Source organism: Rattus norvegicus, chromosome 9 (assembly GCF_021556685.1).
Source record: "Rattus norvegicus strain SHRSP/BbbUtx chromosome 9, alternate assembly SHRSP_T2T, whole genome shotgun sequence".
Taxonomy (NCBI): domain Eukaryota; kingdom Metazoa; phylum Chordata; class Mammalia; order Rodentia; family Muridae; genus Rattus; species Rattus norvegicus.
In genome coordinates, this window is record NC_141542.1 from 71,894,524 (window position 1) to 71,911,035 (window position 16,512).

Sequence of the window (16,512 nt, forward strand, 5' to 3'; positions counted from 1 at the left end):
TTTACCACTGAGTTAAATCCCCAACCCCCATCAGTCTATCTTCTAAACCATCACAGAAAGCACATCCAACTCACCACCAGTCTTTACACACCATGTACAAGTCAAAAAGAATGAACAATATGGTTGAATCTTAGGAATAAAATGTTGAATTAGAAAGGTAAGATAGAGACTACCTGCCCCCCGTCTTTTTTAAGATGTAATTAATATAAGCAGTGTTACTCAGATGCACTGCTTCTATACAGGAATGTGGACGTGAAGGCAAAACTCAGGGCTGTTACTGCTCATGGAAGAGGGTTAGCACACAGCGAATAGATCTAAACTGCAGCTCATCTCTAACTTAAATGTTGATGTGCATTGCAGTTCATTGGGGGAACTCAGTAAAGCTTCTATCGTTGGTCTGAGATTCCAGTTTCTGCCTCAGCAGTAGTGAAAGGGCCTCAGAATATGTATGTCTAACTAAGTTCTTGCTGTCTCCTTCTGCTTTGGGGACCATCTTTTGAGAATCACCAACAGTACTTAAGTTAGGTGAGGGTTTATAGGTGTTTTATCTGATTTTATTATGTGCATATGTACACCGTTTAAATGGTGTAGGGAGGCCAGTTGTGGATGAGAAAATATGCTTCGAGCCAAGGATTAATAATACAATTTTGGGTTTCTAAATTCTCTCTCGCTAAAAATTAGGATTCCATACTAAAAGCGCAGTCTTGGAAGAACTTGAAGACCATTTGAGGAGAAAATTGTGACTGGTTTTGCACAATAAGGCTGAAAGTTAACGTTTCCTTATCTGCACGTCTGTGACTCGGCACTCCGATGCCTGGATGATTCTCAAATCAACCCTTAAGGCTCAGCAAAATGTTCAGACACGTTATTTCCTTTTCTCCCGTGCTTATCCTTCCCTAAAGTGCTTTAGGAAATTATTTTTCCTTTCTTTCAGATTTATTTAGATTCTGAGATAAACGCCGGATTTGTGCCTTGCTATATGACAGTTAATGGATTTGGGAAAATACCTCAATATAAAAATCTTGCCAACAAGTTCAGTCCAGAACCGATTAGTTCAGTTCAGATCCACAGCAGATCCCAACGAGTAAAACTGCACAACACTCGGGCTACGCTCTCCTTTCACCAACTGCCCTGACACGGAACCCATTAGCCGACTACTCAAAAACTCCCGCCGGCCAGCAGCCCTTGCGCGCTGCAGGAAGCCTGTGGAGGCAGGCGTGGGCGAGGCTACAGGAGTCACTGCTCGTCGTTCATTGGCTTCCGCGCCGGAAGCTGCGGTGCCGCCCAGCTGCGCACGCGCCCTCTCACGTGCTTGGGAACGCCGCCTTCAGTGCTGGGGCCGGCTGGCACCATGCTGCGGCAGTGCGCTCTGTGGGTGCTGACGCGCACCCCGGCCGGCCGCGGCTGTCGCCGCTACAGTTCGTGCTCGCCGAGCGCTAGTGGCGACGCTCGGGAAGCGCGGGCCTACTTCACCACACCCATCTTCTACGTGAACGCCGCGCCGCACATCGGGCACCTGTACTCCGCGCTGCTGGCCGACGCCCTGTGCCGCCACCGTCGTCTCCGAGTTCCCGGCTCTGGGTCCACGCGTTTTTCTACCGGTACGGACGAGCACGGCCTGAAGATCCAGCAGGCGGCAGCCACCGCGGGCCTGGCCCCGATCGAGCTGTGCGATCGAGTGTCTGCCCAGTTCCTGCAGCTTTTCCGGGAGGCTGGCATCTCCTCCACCGACTTTATCCGCACCACGGAGGCTCGGCACCGGGTAGCGGTGCAGCACTTCTGGGGTGTGCTGGAGTCCCGGGGTCTGCTTTACAAAGGGATCTATGAAGGGTGGTATTGCGCCTCGGATGAGTGTTTCCTGCCTGAGGCCAAGGTCACTCGGCAGGTGGGTCCGTCCGGGGATCCTTGTCCTGTCTCTCTCGAGAGCGGACACCCTGTCTCCTGGACCAAGGAAGAAAATTACATTTTCAAGCTTTCTCAGTTCCGAGAACCACTCCAGCGGTGGCTTCGAAACAACCCTCAGGCGATCACACCGGAACCGTTCCACCAGGTAGTTCTTCAGTGGCTGGAGGAGGAGCTGCCTGATTTGTCCGTTTCTCGGAGGAGTAGCCATCTGCACTGGGGCATTCCAGTTCCCGGGGACGACTCGCAGACTATCTACGTGTGGCTGGATGCCCTGGTCAACTACCTCACTGTAGTTGGCTACCCGGATGCAGATTTCAAGTCTTGGTGGCCAGCAACATCTCATATTATCGGTAAGGACATTCTCAAATTTCATGCTATTTATTGGCCTGCCCTTCTCCTAGGGGCAGGGTTGAGGCCACCACATCGCATCTGTGTCCACTCGCACTGGACGGTAAGTGGCCAAAAAATGTCCAAGAGCTTGGGCAACGTGGTGGATCCCAGGACTTGCCTTGATCGCTATACTGTGGATGGCTTCCGCTACTTTCTTCTTCGGCAGGGCGTTCCCAACTGGGACTGCGACTACTATGATGAGAAGGTGGTTAAATTGCTGGACTCTGAGCTGGCAGATGCCTTAGGAGGGCTTTTAAACCGGTGCACTGCCTACAGAATAAACCCTTCTGGGACCTACCCATCTTTCTGTGCTGCCTGTTTCCCCAGTGAGCCGGGGTTAATGGGGCCGTCAGTCCGTGTGCAAGCAGAAGACTACGCACTTGTAAATGCAGTGGCCACCTTACCCAAACTGGTAGCGGGCTATTATAACGACTTTCAGATCTATAAGGCTCTGGAGGCGGTATCCAGTTGTGTTCGGCAAACTAATGGCTTTGTCCAAAGGCACGCACCATGGAAATTGACCTGGGAGAGCCCTGCGGATGCTCCCTGGCTGGGTACCGTGCTTCACGTGGCCTTGGAGTGCTTGCGAGTGTTTGGAACTTTGCTTCAGCCTGTTACACCAAACTTAGCTGATAAGTTGCTGTCAAGACTGGGAGTCTCTACCACAGAGAGAAGCCTTGGAGAGCTCTACTTCCTACCTCGATTCTATGGACACCCATGCCCCTTTGAAGGGAGAAAATTGGGACCTGACACTGGGCTTTTGTTTCCGAGACTGGACCAATCCAGGACTCGGCTAGTGAAAGCCCATAGGACCTAGGAACTCAGCCCTTATGGCTGATGGTAAAAGATCAAATGTATTCTTTTTAAATTTTTCAGTAAAGTCGTGTATAAAGTGTATCAAATGAGCACATGTGTGTCCTCAAGAACCGAGTGATTCAGGTTCTTAACCCGGTTTTTTCACTTCTCAGTGCTGTTAACCACTGTTCTTGTTTGCCAATGTCTCCAAGAGAAGGATGGTTGAGAGCAGGACCAAGATACTGACACTGTTCCTTCTTCTTGCACCTTCTCCCAACCCAGGGTCCAGACTACCTCAGGGCTTCTGATCTTAAGGCTGACTTATCACAGTCCCTTCTTGAACTGAAACTAGGGTTGGAAGCTGCTTTTGTTAAACACAGAGTTTACTAGGATAGGACTTTAGGAGCCGGTTCCTAGACTAGATGATTTTTGCCCATGTTCATTTTCTAAGTTGCCTCAGTTATGATTTGTCAGCCCAGCAGTTGTGCTTTGTAATAATACACTCCATCCAGTAGATGGCTCTGCTCTCACACATCCAGCTCCTTCAGAGTGTCCTTTCAGAAGATAGTTATTTTCAGCTGTCTTAATTCACAGAATTTTAGAATTGTACTGTTCTTCTTAAAGAATAGCTTTGGAACCACTGCTATTTTAACAAAAAGACACTAGAATTCTAATTTTAAAACTACTAAAATGACAAGTACAATAGGTTAATAAGTAAGTATGGCAGGTTTGTTATATGATAAAACTATAAAGCTCTTGAGGTACACTGTGTATTACAGATAAAGTTTAGTAATGGTTACATGTTCATCTATAAAGCCTGCCAAAGGGTTGTAGTGTCTTTATATTATTATCCACATACATAATTTACCTCGTGATTATTTTTGGTCACTCAGGATACATAGTATAGGAATGATATATTGTAATTAGTAAATATATGTCAGTAATTTTTGTTGGTTACTTCTCTTTGAGACAAGCGTTCACTGTGTAGTTTCTTATTCTCCTGCCTCTGTCTTTCAGGTGTTGGATTATGGGATGTGCCACCATGCCTGTCTTTTAACTTGTTATTAAAGTGATTTTAAGTACCCTCTTTACACTTGTTCGGTTACACTTATTGATGGTGATGTTGAAGGGAGAATCTCAGTGTTCAGGACTGTCTGGGATTCAGGGCTGTCTCCAAGGCTTCATAAAAGAACACCCAGGGAAGATGTTACAGTGACAGTAAGGGTAGTGATTAGAATGTAGTAAATCAGCCTTAATGTCTCAAAATAATGGGATGGCTAGGCCACAGTTTAAAATGAGCTTTACATTTTAAGTATGGCATTAAGCAGGAAGAGCTCACCATGGAGTAAACAATTGTGCTGGAAGTTTCTGCAGACTTATTCTAAGTGACACCATTTGTCTCTAGCTTGTTTTATTAAAGTGACAGATTGTAGGTTGCTAGGGAACACTGCATGGTAAGGTGAAGGACCATTTCCACAAGCTTTCCTTTTTACTCCTTATTATCATTTTGGGCCTTAGCTCATCTCAGGCCTCCACAGTTACCTGCTCGGATTAGTAGGGCAAACTTCTGGGGTGCAGGGCAGTCTCAGGGCTCTAGTGATGCAAGGTAGTGTGTTTCCCAGAAAGACCGCTGGAGAACCAGTGAGATTCTAACCTCTCCTTTGGTGAGCCTTAATGGCAGTGTTGTAGTTTGTGTCATGGACCCACAGTGTCTTCCACAGGTGATCCTCCAATCCCTGTGGAGATTGGCTTGCTGTTGTTGGTTTTTGTAGCCTGTTATCTGTGAAAGCATTTAATTAGCTGCTATTAGACACAGATGGGAGACCAGAAAAGAGATGGCTTGATTTTTAACAGCCAGGGCATTCAGAGTAGAAAAGTGGTAAATTGGATCCTTCTTCTGTGGTGATAAGGTCAGACAGATTTCTATAATAGGCGCAGTAGTGAGACAAATAGTCCTTTGACATTAGTGTTTGTCTTGATACAGCAGTTCAGATTGCCTAGTGGGGAATTACATTTGCTTTGAGGGATTGCCCTTCCAAGGTGATGGGATGGGGCTGTGTGTGCTTAATGTGGAGGTTTATAACCTTCCCTATTCCAGAAATGTTAAGACTTTATGTGGCATCTTTTAGGACCTTTTGCTATGAGGTCCCCACATCCCAGTACCTTTGTGACTCTTAGATACTTTGGGAGGTAGCATTACAGGAAGTGACAGCACAGATCAGGTGTTTTAAGGGGTTCACATTAGGAAGCTTTGACAGTGGGGTTGACCTAGAGCTTAGTTGTGGAGCACTTACCAAGCATGGAGGGCCCCAGGTTCAGTCCCCCATACTGCCAAACAAGTAACAGGTCTCACCTCTTCAGGCTCCTGTCCTCTGTCTACGGAGTCATGTTAGGACCAGTAAGTAGGTAAACTTTATGTTAAACAGTATTACTGTGTATGTACTGTGAGGTATATTCTACAAACAAACTGTTAGGCACTTTACAAATTGGAAAAACCCGTGGCTAAAAAAGCAGCAAGTAGACAGTCTCTGAACTAAAACCTCAGTCATTTTATAAGGACTTGAGATCCTCTGAGCTTTAGTAAGTGCAAACAGACTGAAGCTGGTGCCAGAGTGTGTAAGAGCATCAGCTGGAAGTTGGGCCCTGGAGCACAGACTTGTTTGATGGTTTTTTTGGTGAAGGTTCTAACAAATTGCAATAGAGTCCTTTAGCCTTAGAAGTTCTGATGCTGGAGTGGCTGTTAGTTGATCATGCAGGCTTCAAAGACGGCTGACTCAAGAAGCAGACGTAGTGAGCTTATGAGATTATTGTAGGAAGACTTCCTGGAGTTGATTGCTCTGCTCCTATCTACCTAGTATGTGTTGTCAATGCACTGCATTGACGTCATCTTGGGTTATGGGGCAAGGCTCTTAGATGTGGCTAGTGAGCACTGATGTTTTATGGTAATTTATAATTGCCTTCTCGTGGCAATTTCCCATTGCCTGTAGTTAAGATGAAGAAAGTTCTTGTAGTTCTGGGTGTTATGAACTTTGGTGGGTTCTTACCTTGTCTTTTACCCAAGTATTTGGAGACAGAACATATTTATTTGCAGCAAAGTTTTACCAGTTTGTGGGTAGGGGAGGAACTAAGGTCACACTGGGTCACCCAAGAGCAGAAATTGTAGAAGAAAGCCTTCAATTCTCCCCTAAAACTTTGAGCATACACAGCTGATTCTGTCCTCTGCTGGAGCTTTGGATGGGACTGGTGAACTTAAAATTTTGTTTTAAAGTTTATATTTGTGTGTTTGTGTCTTTGTGTGTGTAAGAGTGAGAGTGGGGTGGGGGGTGGAAGAATGGATGGGTGTGTTTGTATTCCTGGGTGTAGACATGTATAGAGGTCAAACAGTGGGTGGGGTGAGGGTGGGTGACCCTACCTTTGCACCCCATTTGAGTCAAAGTCTCTTGACTACTAAGCCAGGTTAGCTGGCCTTCACCTTCTTCTGGAGACTCTCCTGTTGCTAGCCACGCTTCCTTCAGAGCCTGCTGGCATTCTCAGCATTTGGGATCTGGGGATGAGAACTTGGGCTGTCAAGCTCGAAGGGTAGGCATGCACAAATTGAGTCATCTCCTTAGCCCCAAGGAACATAGTGACTTGGTTTACCAACTGCAAGTAGAAAATCGAAGCTCCAAGTGAGGTCTGACTTATTAAGGATGTTTGTTTTTTTAGTTCTTCAGACTCATTAAAATCTCAAGTGGGTAACTGGAAGGAAGCACTAGGAATAACTGGAAATGGAAGGGGCCTCCTTTCTCAGTACACAGTAAGGAAATGGAACAGCTACCCCACTCTTACATAAGCAGCTTGCTGCCTTTGTTAGTTGAGAATCACTGAGATACTGAACATGAAGATGACTTTCAAGACTTGGTTATGGTCAAGCTATAGATTGGAATAGTATGATTTTAATTCACTGATTTAATTGAAACACAATAAATTTCTTACTTTTATTTTCTTAAATAAGGTCCCTCCCTCTCTACCCCCAATGGTCACTTTGTAGCCTTGGCTGTCTTGGTATTCACGATTTAGACCAGTCTGGCTTTGAACTCACAGAGGTTCACCTGTCTGTCTCCCAAGGGCTGGGATTAAAGGTATATACCAATAGGCCTGGCCATCACTTGATGAAAAAAAAAATATATACATATATATATATTTTTTTGGTTCTTTTTTTCGGAGCTGGGGACGGAACCCAGGGCCTTGCGCTTCCTAGGCAAGCGCTCTACCACTGAGCTAAATCCCCAACCCCGATGAAAATATTTTTAAAGAGGCAGTTAAGTTTGGACAATTAAATAAGACAATTTTAGTAGTTTAGTTTCCTTTGAACTAGTCTGGAAGCTTCTATTGGTTAAAGTACATAGCTATTGATGCAAACTTCCCAAGCTTATTTGAAGCAAACCAGCAAAACAATACAAACAGCATTACCTAGTCAGATGAACAAGGGGAGAAAACTCAACCCGGAAAGTGGAAAAGAAAATGAAAAGGGCAAAGTGAAAGAAAATCTTGTGTAAGTAGAAAGCCTGCAAGGTTATAAATACAAACAAGTAGCTGTAACAGTATAAACGCTCATAACCTTGGAAGAGACAAGATTAAACCAGACAGCTGGAACAGCGATATGTAACACTAGATAATTCAAGCTGAGCACAAGGGACAGAGTATAAAAGGAATAGTGCACCAAGTCATATCAGTTATGAACTTGTATGCTCTAACAACACAGCCTACAAGTAGAAAAATCTAACATTGATAACTACATAAAAAATTCTGCTTAGGAGTTCAGGAAAATCATGCAATGAGAAGTGAAGACCACAGTAACTCAGTAACTGGGAGCCTTTGAATTTTGAATGCTTACTACATAGTAAGCATTTGTAGCAGACAAGTTTTTTGTCTTTAAATGTTTTTTTTTCCATACAAGCCTGTTAAAATACCTGCAACTGTCAGTCAAATACACTTGGATCAGTAAGTTCTCTTAATGGCCATCCCTTCCCCACCCTCAGTTGGGCATAGTAGTACACACCTTTAATCACAGCACTCGAGGTAGGAGCAGGGGGGATCTCTGTAAATTTGCTGAGCCTTAGCACAACTTAGCATGAACACCAGTCATAAATACTATGGAGGAGCATAACTGGATCCAAATACTGAGATGGAAAGTACCTAAGAACCTTTCTGTAACTGGAACACATTAGTGTTTGCAGCTGAGGGGAGTTTGGATCAGAGTTTGATTAATAAAGTGCCAATAAAAACTTGCAAATCACCTTTTTCATGAAATGTGGACTATTCACTGATTTCTTTGTGTATCTAAACCTGCTTATATTTTGATGCAAGTTTAAGCAATGTTTATGAACTATATATACCCTATGGCTTTTCTTTAACATTATTCCTTTATTGTTTTCAGAACAGTGCTCCAAGTCTTCTAAGCCACAGCGTAATGGGTCATGTAGGGGAAGCAAAAGCTCCGTCAACAGTAAAAGGTTTCTGATCACACAGCCAAGACTTCAATGTGTGAGGAATCCAAGTGCCTCCAAGTACTCACCTGTTCGCATTGCATGGCCTCATTGCAGCCTTGCTCCTCTACACAGAAAACGGGCAACTTGCTTTGCAGGTACCTGACATGCCCTGCAACAATGGCTGCCAAATTTGGTGATATGGGTGAGAAATGCCTCCCCACAGGCTTGGGTATTTGGTCCTAGTTGGTGGTGCTGTTTGGGGATGGATTAGGAGAACTTTGCTGGAAGAAAAGGGGTTTTAGTGTTGAGGGGGATTTAGTATTATGTTTCTTTTCCCTACTTACAGTTTGCTCTGTCTTATGTTTGTGTCTGAAGAAACGAGCTCTCAAGCTTCCTGATCTGCTAAGCTGGACCTGCTGCTATTCCTCCCTGCCATAAAAGACTTTCCTATCTATCCCTCTGGGATGGGAAGTCAAAACAAGCTCTTTTTCTTTGTTGCTTTTGGTTATGGTAATCTATCACAGCAGCAGAAAGCAAACCAGAACACTGAAACACCAGGGCTGAGATGCAAAAATCCTTTATGTTTAGAAATTGCTGTGTTTTTACTACTCAAGAGTTTTTTTTTTTTTTTTTTTTGTGCTCATGGAAATATAATGCTTTAAATATGAAAAAAAGCCCTTACTATTTTCCAGCAATCTTTCCTTAGCTCTTAAGAATCAATTCTGTTTATTATTTGGTTGTATTGGATCAGAGAGTTTTTAAACAAATTGAAGTAGAAAGAGAGGGGAAGAAGGGATTTAAGGGAGACAGGAAATAAAGTAATGGAATACATGTGGTAAGAAAGCAAAGTGGGTAACTGAGGCAAAGGAAGGGAGCTTGCTGGAAGGAAAGGGCAAAAGGGAGGGTGATAAGGGAGGGAATGGATGACAAGGTATAAGGATACCTGTATGAAGATGCTGCAATATGATTACTTTGTATGCTAACCTGAAAAATTAGTAAGTAGGAGCTGGAGGAATGCTGTGGTAGGATCCTCCAGAGCATGTGTGTGTGATTCCCAGCACACTTGGAGCTCTCAACAGTCTACAGCTTCAATTTTAGGGGATCTGATGCCCTTTTCTGGCCCCCACTGGCATCAGACATGCACCTGTTGCACATACATGTGGGCAAAATTTCTTATATGCATAAAAAATAAGTAAACCTGTACTGTTTGAATGAGAATGGTGCTTATGGGCTCATGCTTCAGCTCCAGTTGGTGGAATGCTTTAGGAAGGTTAGAAGGTGTGGCTTTGTTGGAGGAAATAAGACAAAAATCTCTTGTCAATCCCAGTGTGTCCCTGTCTCCTGTTGTGGATCAAGATGTGAGCTTTCAGATGCCGCTTCATGCCTAACTCTACCATCTAACCCTCTGGAATAATAAGCCCAATCAAATACTTTTTTTCATAAGCTGCCCCAGTCATGGTGTCTTATTAGAGCAATAGAAAAGTAAAAAAAAAACATAAAAATAAAATAATAAAAATTGTGTTTGAGTTGCTGACTTCAGTTTGATTTTTCAATCTGCAGTTTTAAATGAACTGCAGTTTGGGGTTAGGTCAGAATTTCCAACAATTTCTGAAATAATCCTAAATACTCTTCTGCCATTTTGTATTATGTATTAATATGAAGCAGCATTTTCAGCATTGGTGATTATGAAATAAAAATTGATTTTATAATCTGAAAAATGTTGAAGATTTTTTTTGAGTTTTTCATTTATTGGGTATTTTTTAAAATTTACATTTCAAATGTTATCCCCTTTCCCTGTTTCCCTCTGGCAACCCCCTATCACATCCTCCCTTCCCCTGCACCCACTCCCTTCATCCCCCCCCCCCCCGGCATTTCCCTACACTGGGGCATCAAGCCTTCACAGGACCAAGGACCTCTCCTCCCACTGATGCCCAACAAGGCCATTCTCTGCTACATATGGGGCTGGAGCCATGGGTCTGTCTATGTGTACTCTTTGGTTGGTGGTTTAGTCCTTGGGAGCTCTGGTGATCTGGTTGGTTGATATTGTTGTTCTTCCTATGGGGCTATAAGCCCCTTCAGCTCCTTTGGTCCTTTTTTTTTTTCCCCCCCGGAGCTGAGGACCGAACCCAGGGCCTTGAGCTTGCTAGTCCTTCAGTCCTTTATTTAAGTATCAGCTATTCAGCCAAGATCTAGCTCCTGCAGACGTAGAATATTTTTACTGTTGGTATGGGTATGTGTGCATGTGATCTATGTCTTGGCACATGTATAGATGTTAGAAGAGAACTTTGTGAAGCTGCTCCTCTTTTTCTGCCTTTACAAGAGCTGGGAGTTGACCTCAGGACACCAGACTCACACTGAAAGTACCTTTGCCTGCAGAGCCACCTCACTGGTTCAGTTAATTATTTAAAGATCAATAAGCACATTCATCTTCGTATATACATTTTGTTTAGGCTTTAATAAATGGTAAGATTGTATGTGTACAAAAGGATTGTTTTAAAATAAATGTATGATTTATCGTCAGTAAATGTTTGGCTTGTATATATTATACTATGTATATCCCGGAGTCATAGAAAATTGTCTTAGGTGAAAAGGAGTCACATATGGAGTAAGTTTAAGAATCTGCTAAAAATCAAAAGTATCTTGCATAAAGTCATGAGGCTAATAAGCATCCTTTTTTTTTTTTTTCCTTTTTTTTTTTTTTCCGGAGCTGAGAACTGAACCCAGGGCCTTGCACTTGCTAGGCAAGCGCTCTACCACTGAGCTAAATCCCCAACCCCAATAAGCATCTTTCAAATGACATTTTCCCAACACTTTACACATTTATCTTTAGACAAACATCAATATTCAAGTTTATTTTAATTAACTATTATAGTAACAAAGCTAGTGAATTTACTAGAGGTCACAAACAGTGAAATTTTATTTCATACATACAGTTTAATACAAATGAACATATTAATAAAACTTATTTACTTACTAACAGTTTAAATTCTATGACATCCATTCTTATAACATCTTTTCTAAAAGGATTGCAGAAACCAGGTCCTTTGGCTATTGTTATTTCCCATTATCTAAATGCCACATACTGGATAATTCTTGTAAATTTTACTTCATAGCATAGTCAATACATTCTCATCTTTATAAAGTAGTAACTGCTGTGAACTGCAAAAAGAAATACTGAGTACTCAATCTTACATTTTAAAAGGAATAAGTTTTGTTAGATTTGAGTTTCACTTCAAGGAAATGGGGTAAAACCATCTTTATATAGGTAAAATATAAATGTAAAATATATTTTAAGAGATTAACTGTTTTAATATCCTTGTTAACTAGGAACATCAGGAGGCCTACATTTTAACGTTGGGCTTAAAATAATTTCTCTAGGGTCGGTTTAAATGCAGACAGACCTTGGTTAGCAAGGCATAATGTTAGGTCTTTCAAAAACTGCACAGTAGGTCACGAATGGGTGTGCACAGAGCACCTTTATATGCCGAACTTAGTAAACTAGAATAATGAATTGGCATTTATACTTAAAGTCCTATAAAGCTCATTTTACAGAAACTTCCTACTTTTTTTATAGAGGCAGACATTTTTAGCATTAAGTCCTAGTTTCACTGTGGATGACTTTTTTGCACGTTAGGCGAGCGTTCTACCACTGATCTATACCTGTTAGCCATTGTTTATTTCTAACTCATTATTGGAATTTAATTAAAATAAGCTCACTTTGATATTATAGAAGAAATCTGTAAGTACTCACAAGGTTAGTGACTGAAAATGTATATAGCTGGTTGCATGAAAGATGGTAGGTTGGATTTTCATGCCACTTTAAGGATTTTTATTTGGATGCAAAGGAAACATTTCTAACATTCATTGTGACAGTGTTTTGACCTAGTATAAAATATAAAAAAATGGTTGCATAGTGCTCAAGGGAATTTTTTAGTTAAACTATTTTTCACATAAAAATCAGTCTCTAAGATAATTACTTCACACCAAAATTTCAGTAAAAAACATTTGGATGTAACTGATATCATAAATTAGTTTCCTAGCCTAAGAGAACATACTTTCTTTGGTAACTCATGGAAATCATATAGAGAGCTATTAACTCTCACATGAACAGACTGTATAAATGTAGAGCTGTAGCCCAGTGTAAATTTATTAGGAAACCACTATGATTTCAGATGGACAGACAGTAGTCATAGTGAAAACTTGCTCCATAAATCCAAGTAATGAGAAGGGGGCCTAGTCAGGTTAAACCAAATTATCAGAAACCATCATTGGCAACTTTGTTGAGATAGACATTTAAATATTCAGTATTTAAAGGTGTGTATATCCAAGCTCAACAGTTTAAAACAAATTCTGTAAATATTATACAGGTAGCCAGAACACAGGCTTAAACACCCCCCTGTAAACATGGGAATTTATTGAGTTTATTTTCATTTTTCTTTTACCATCAGGATAGTAAATGTTATTTTAATTAAAAGCACTTTTCACAGTTTGCAATAGTCCAAGCAGAACTCTATCAAAGGGCAGAAAAGTTTCTGTGTATTAGTATCGTTTAAAAATCTGTCTGCATACTTTTATGTGTTGTTAAAAATGTTATGGGTATATACTCTGTAGCTGTGTTTATCTTGGTGCTGAAAACAAAAATCCTAATATTGATTAGCAAGAAACTCACTGTATTAAATCTAATTTCAAATTGTTAATTGATACTATAAATTTATTTTTCTATCTCCAAAGGACCAAGGAAAAAGGATGTATTTCAGCAATAATTTTTATGCTGATTAGACATTTCCTTTAGATAGTGGTTGTTTTAGAACTAAGGGTGAAGTTGTCAAAGATGGCTTATAAAAAGACCTTCGAAACTGAAAGCTAAACACTGATGTTTTATAGTTGTGAAAATTACTTTTGATACATTTGTAAAAATAGGAGCAAGGCATCCCAACATAAGCAGAGTAGTATCTTTTGAGGGATCGCCTTAATATATTTTCATGTTATCTCCACTTAATACTTTACAGTCCACAGAGAGAAATATAGTGATATATAATCTTTACAGAAATGAATGAAAATGTGGAAGTACAATATATTTTAGGAGAGAGCATAATTGCCTGAACAAAAACTAGGTAACAAAAACTCTTAAGTTTTTCTTTAAATGGAAAATACAATTACTCTCAGACTCTTGGAATTTATAAAGGTTTTAGAAATGCCTGTTATTCATTGAATAAGCCTGAATAATAAATATGGGATTAAAATGTATACTGAAAACTGGTAAGCTGAACATCAAATATAGTTTCATGATATTTTGGCCAGGGCTCTGGTAACAGATTATATATGGCATGTTACTTTCAAAGTAACTCTAACAAAAGAAAATACCTTTAAGTAGATGGAATGGCCTTAGGATGTATGAAGATACTATCTAATATACAATACTATTACATTTTATTCATAGACATGTATTTTAATCCCAAAATATTAGGATCACATACCCCAAATATATATGTACACCCATGAGTATATTCATCATCCTTTATGAGACAGAATAAAAAAATAATTCAAGTTATTTGGGAGTCTCTTTTCTGATATAAGAACTTTCAAATTTATAATTCCTATTCTTTCCCAGCAGAAGTATAAGACATATTAATTCTTGGGAGAAGATGCAAATTTAAAATGTTGAAGTTCTAGTATTTCCTAGAAGTACTGTACTATTAAATTTCACTAAAGTCTAAGATACACTTCCATGTAGTCAATTGAAATATTGCTGATTTATGTAACTATTGTTTTTACTAACCCAAGCTTCTGTCAAAGGAGTAAGTTTTTTTTTTTTTTTTTTTTTTACAGAAGTCACAACATCTGGTAAATAGAAGGCATTGACTTAAAAGATAGTAGGCTTATTTTTTAATGTTAAAATTCTAATTATTGTGGCATATTTTTTAATTTTTAGAAACTTCTCTCATTCCATAACAGCAGGCAATCATACATAGCTTCTTTGCATTTAAAAATAAAACTGTGTTATGGGAAAATTCTAATGTTTTAAAAGCCTATAAGCCTCACAAAGAACCGAATGAATGAAAGATAAAATACTGACAGTATCGAATCTGACATGATGTGATTACAAATTATAATCCCTAAGATGCTATGCCCTATGAGCAACTCTACTTCATGTATAAATGACAGCAAAGGGCCACAAATAGATAATCTTTCAGGACATTTAAGGATAGTTTCACTTTGGCCACAGTAACCATATACAGTAAGTGGTTATAATGTGACAGGTTTATGGATTTTTTTGTAGCACAAATACTGCTTTACATCAATGTTTGTAAAAACTTGTAAGGTAGAGTTTGAAATGTGTTTTTCTCAAAACCACTTAATATAGGTAAAATACACATGAACACAAATGTAGTGAAACCAGGATAATGTAGAAAGTAGAATATACACATCATCTCCCTAACAAGATGGTGTCTGCTTAAATTAGACCATAAGCAAAAAATGGTCTGCTAGTAAGTATTTTTATATATGCCAGCTACAGATTTGTCTAAATTATGAACCTTTTGGAATAAACCTGAACATTTAAACATCAGAGCTGTTTGTAAGTGTATGTGTGATGGCCATGCTGGGTAGCCAGCCAGATGATGATGTGTAAGAGAGTTGTTGTCTTAGAGACAATTCTGTCTTGTTTGTTATGGCTTATAGCTCTATAGTACTTAAGTGGTGGAGTTAATAAAGGAAACCATGATTTAACTCTGCATCTCCAATGTTTTGGGTACTAAGATTTCAGAAATTCTCTTAAAAAAAAAACCAAAAACATTTAACCTTAAGCATATCCCCAAACCCATTTGTTACTAGACCACATAGGGGCCTAGTTATTTTCTATTTCTGGACAAAACGCTTCTCCAAGAGTCTACTTAACAAAGTCAGTACAGGAAGGTGGAGTGGAAACTGAATCCTCTGCTCTGAAATCTTTTCTAGGATGAAAGTGTGGGCTTCGAGAATATCGAGGTTTCAAACCCACAGATGAAGGCTGAGAAAAGCTTCTTCTCACAGAATGTAACCTTGGTTCCTAGTAAAAGATTTAAAGAAAATTAGGGTTTTTCATGCACTTTAAATATTATAATTACTTACGGGAAAGATTTACAAAAAACAAGACTGATTGGGTCTGGATATTTTTTAAGATAGCCTTGGGGATCTAACCTAGGCCTGTGTGTGCTACTCAAGCTTGGCCAACCACTGAGCTTCATATATTCCCAGCTTAGGGTCCGGATTCTGAGTAAAGTGTTCTTACGGAAATGCCTGAGGGGTAGGCTAACTTGATAATAAGCTACTAGACAGGGAGGCATCCTGTGGCTGTAAAGAAATCACATATAAAGGGTCTGGGGATTGCCATGGTCACTGAGATTTCTAAATGACATTATACTCTCATTACATCATCTCTAAGCTTTGGCTACATTTATTTTTGTTTAAAAAAAGTATGTGCTTATGCTATATAAGATTAGAATTAGATCTAATGGATAAGAAAGTACTATCGAGAGAAAATCAGCAGATTATTAATATACTACTTAATAGATAAACATTTTGTCTGTTGGGCAAATCACTTAGTGATGAAGCTTTGTTCCAACAAGTGACTTTTCTTTGATCTACTGCAAAATAAAGAGATTAACAGAGATATCCCCTGCTTAAAACATTGAAAATAGGGAAATTTACTAAGGAATCTTACATGCTAAATGCCTTCTTTAGAGCATCTAGGGGAAGCAAATCCTGTTGCCCAGAAATCTTACCAATTGTTCTCCTACTTTAAGTGATATGAGTTCAATATTGTGATTAAATAAAGCCATCAAGGAGGTAGTGGCTGTGCCATACTAAATAAAATGTTTGAAGTGGCACCTAAATTAAATCAATTGCATCTGACTATAATGTACAATTAAAAGCTATAGATAAAATTTCTAAGAGTAAAAAGCAAAACTTC

General features: G+C 40.0%; 2 protein-coding genes across 9 annotated transcripts in view; one reads left to right on the forward strand and one right to left on the reverse strand.

Moving 5' to 3' along the window:
- Positions 1-1,329: 1,329 nt before the first annotated feature.
- Mars2 (methionyl-tRNA synthetase 2, mitochondrial) lies at positions 1,330-10,279 on the forward strand. 4 transcript variants are annotated; one of them, NM_001447215.1, is given in 3 exon segments: positions 1,330-2,255; positions 8,510-8,716; positions 8,908-10,279. In NM_001447215.1, coding segments are annotated over 3 exon segments (1,203 nt in total). In that variant the 5' UTR covers positions 1,330-1,351; the 3' UTR covers positions 9,000-10,279.
- Positions 10,280-11,386: 1,107 nt separating this feature from the next.
- Positions 11,387-16,512, reverse strand: part of Boll (boule RNA binding protein) — a 129,162-nt gene continuing 124,036 nt past the window's right edge. For 4 of the 5 annotated variants that reach the window (NM_001432510.1, NM_001432509.1, NM_001432519.1 and 1 more), the window contains 1 exon segment: positions 11,387-15,609. In NM_001432510.1, coding sequence (NP_001419439.1) covers positions 15,451-15,609 — 159 coding nt within the window. In that variant the 3' untranslated portion in view covers positions 11,387-15,450. 5 annotated transcript variants of the gene reach the window in all.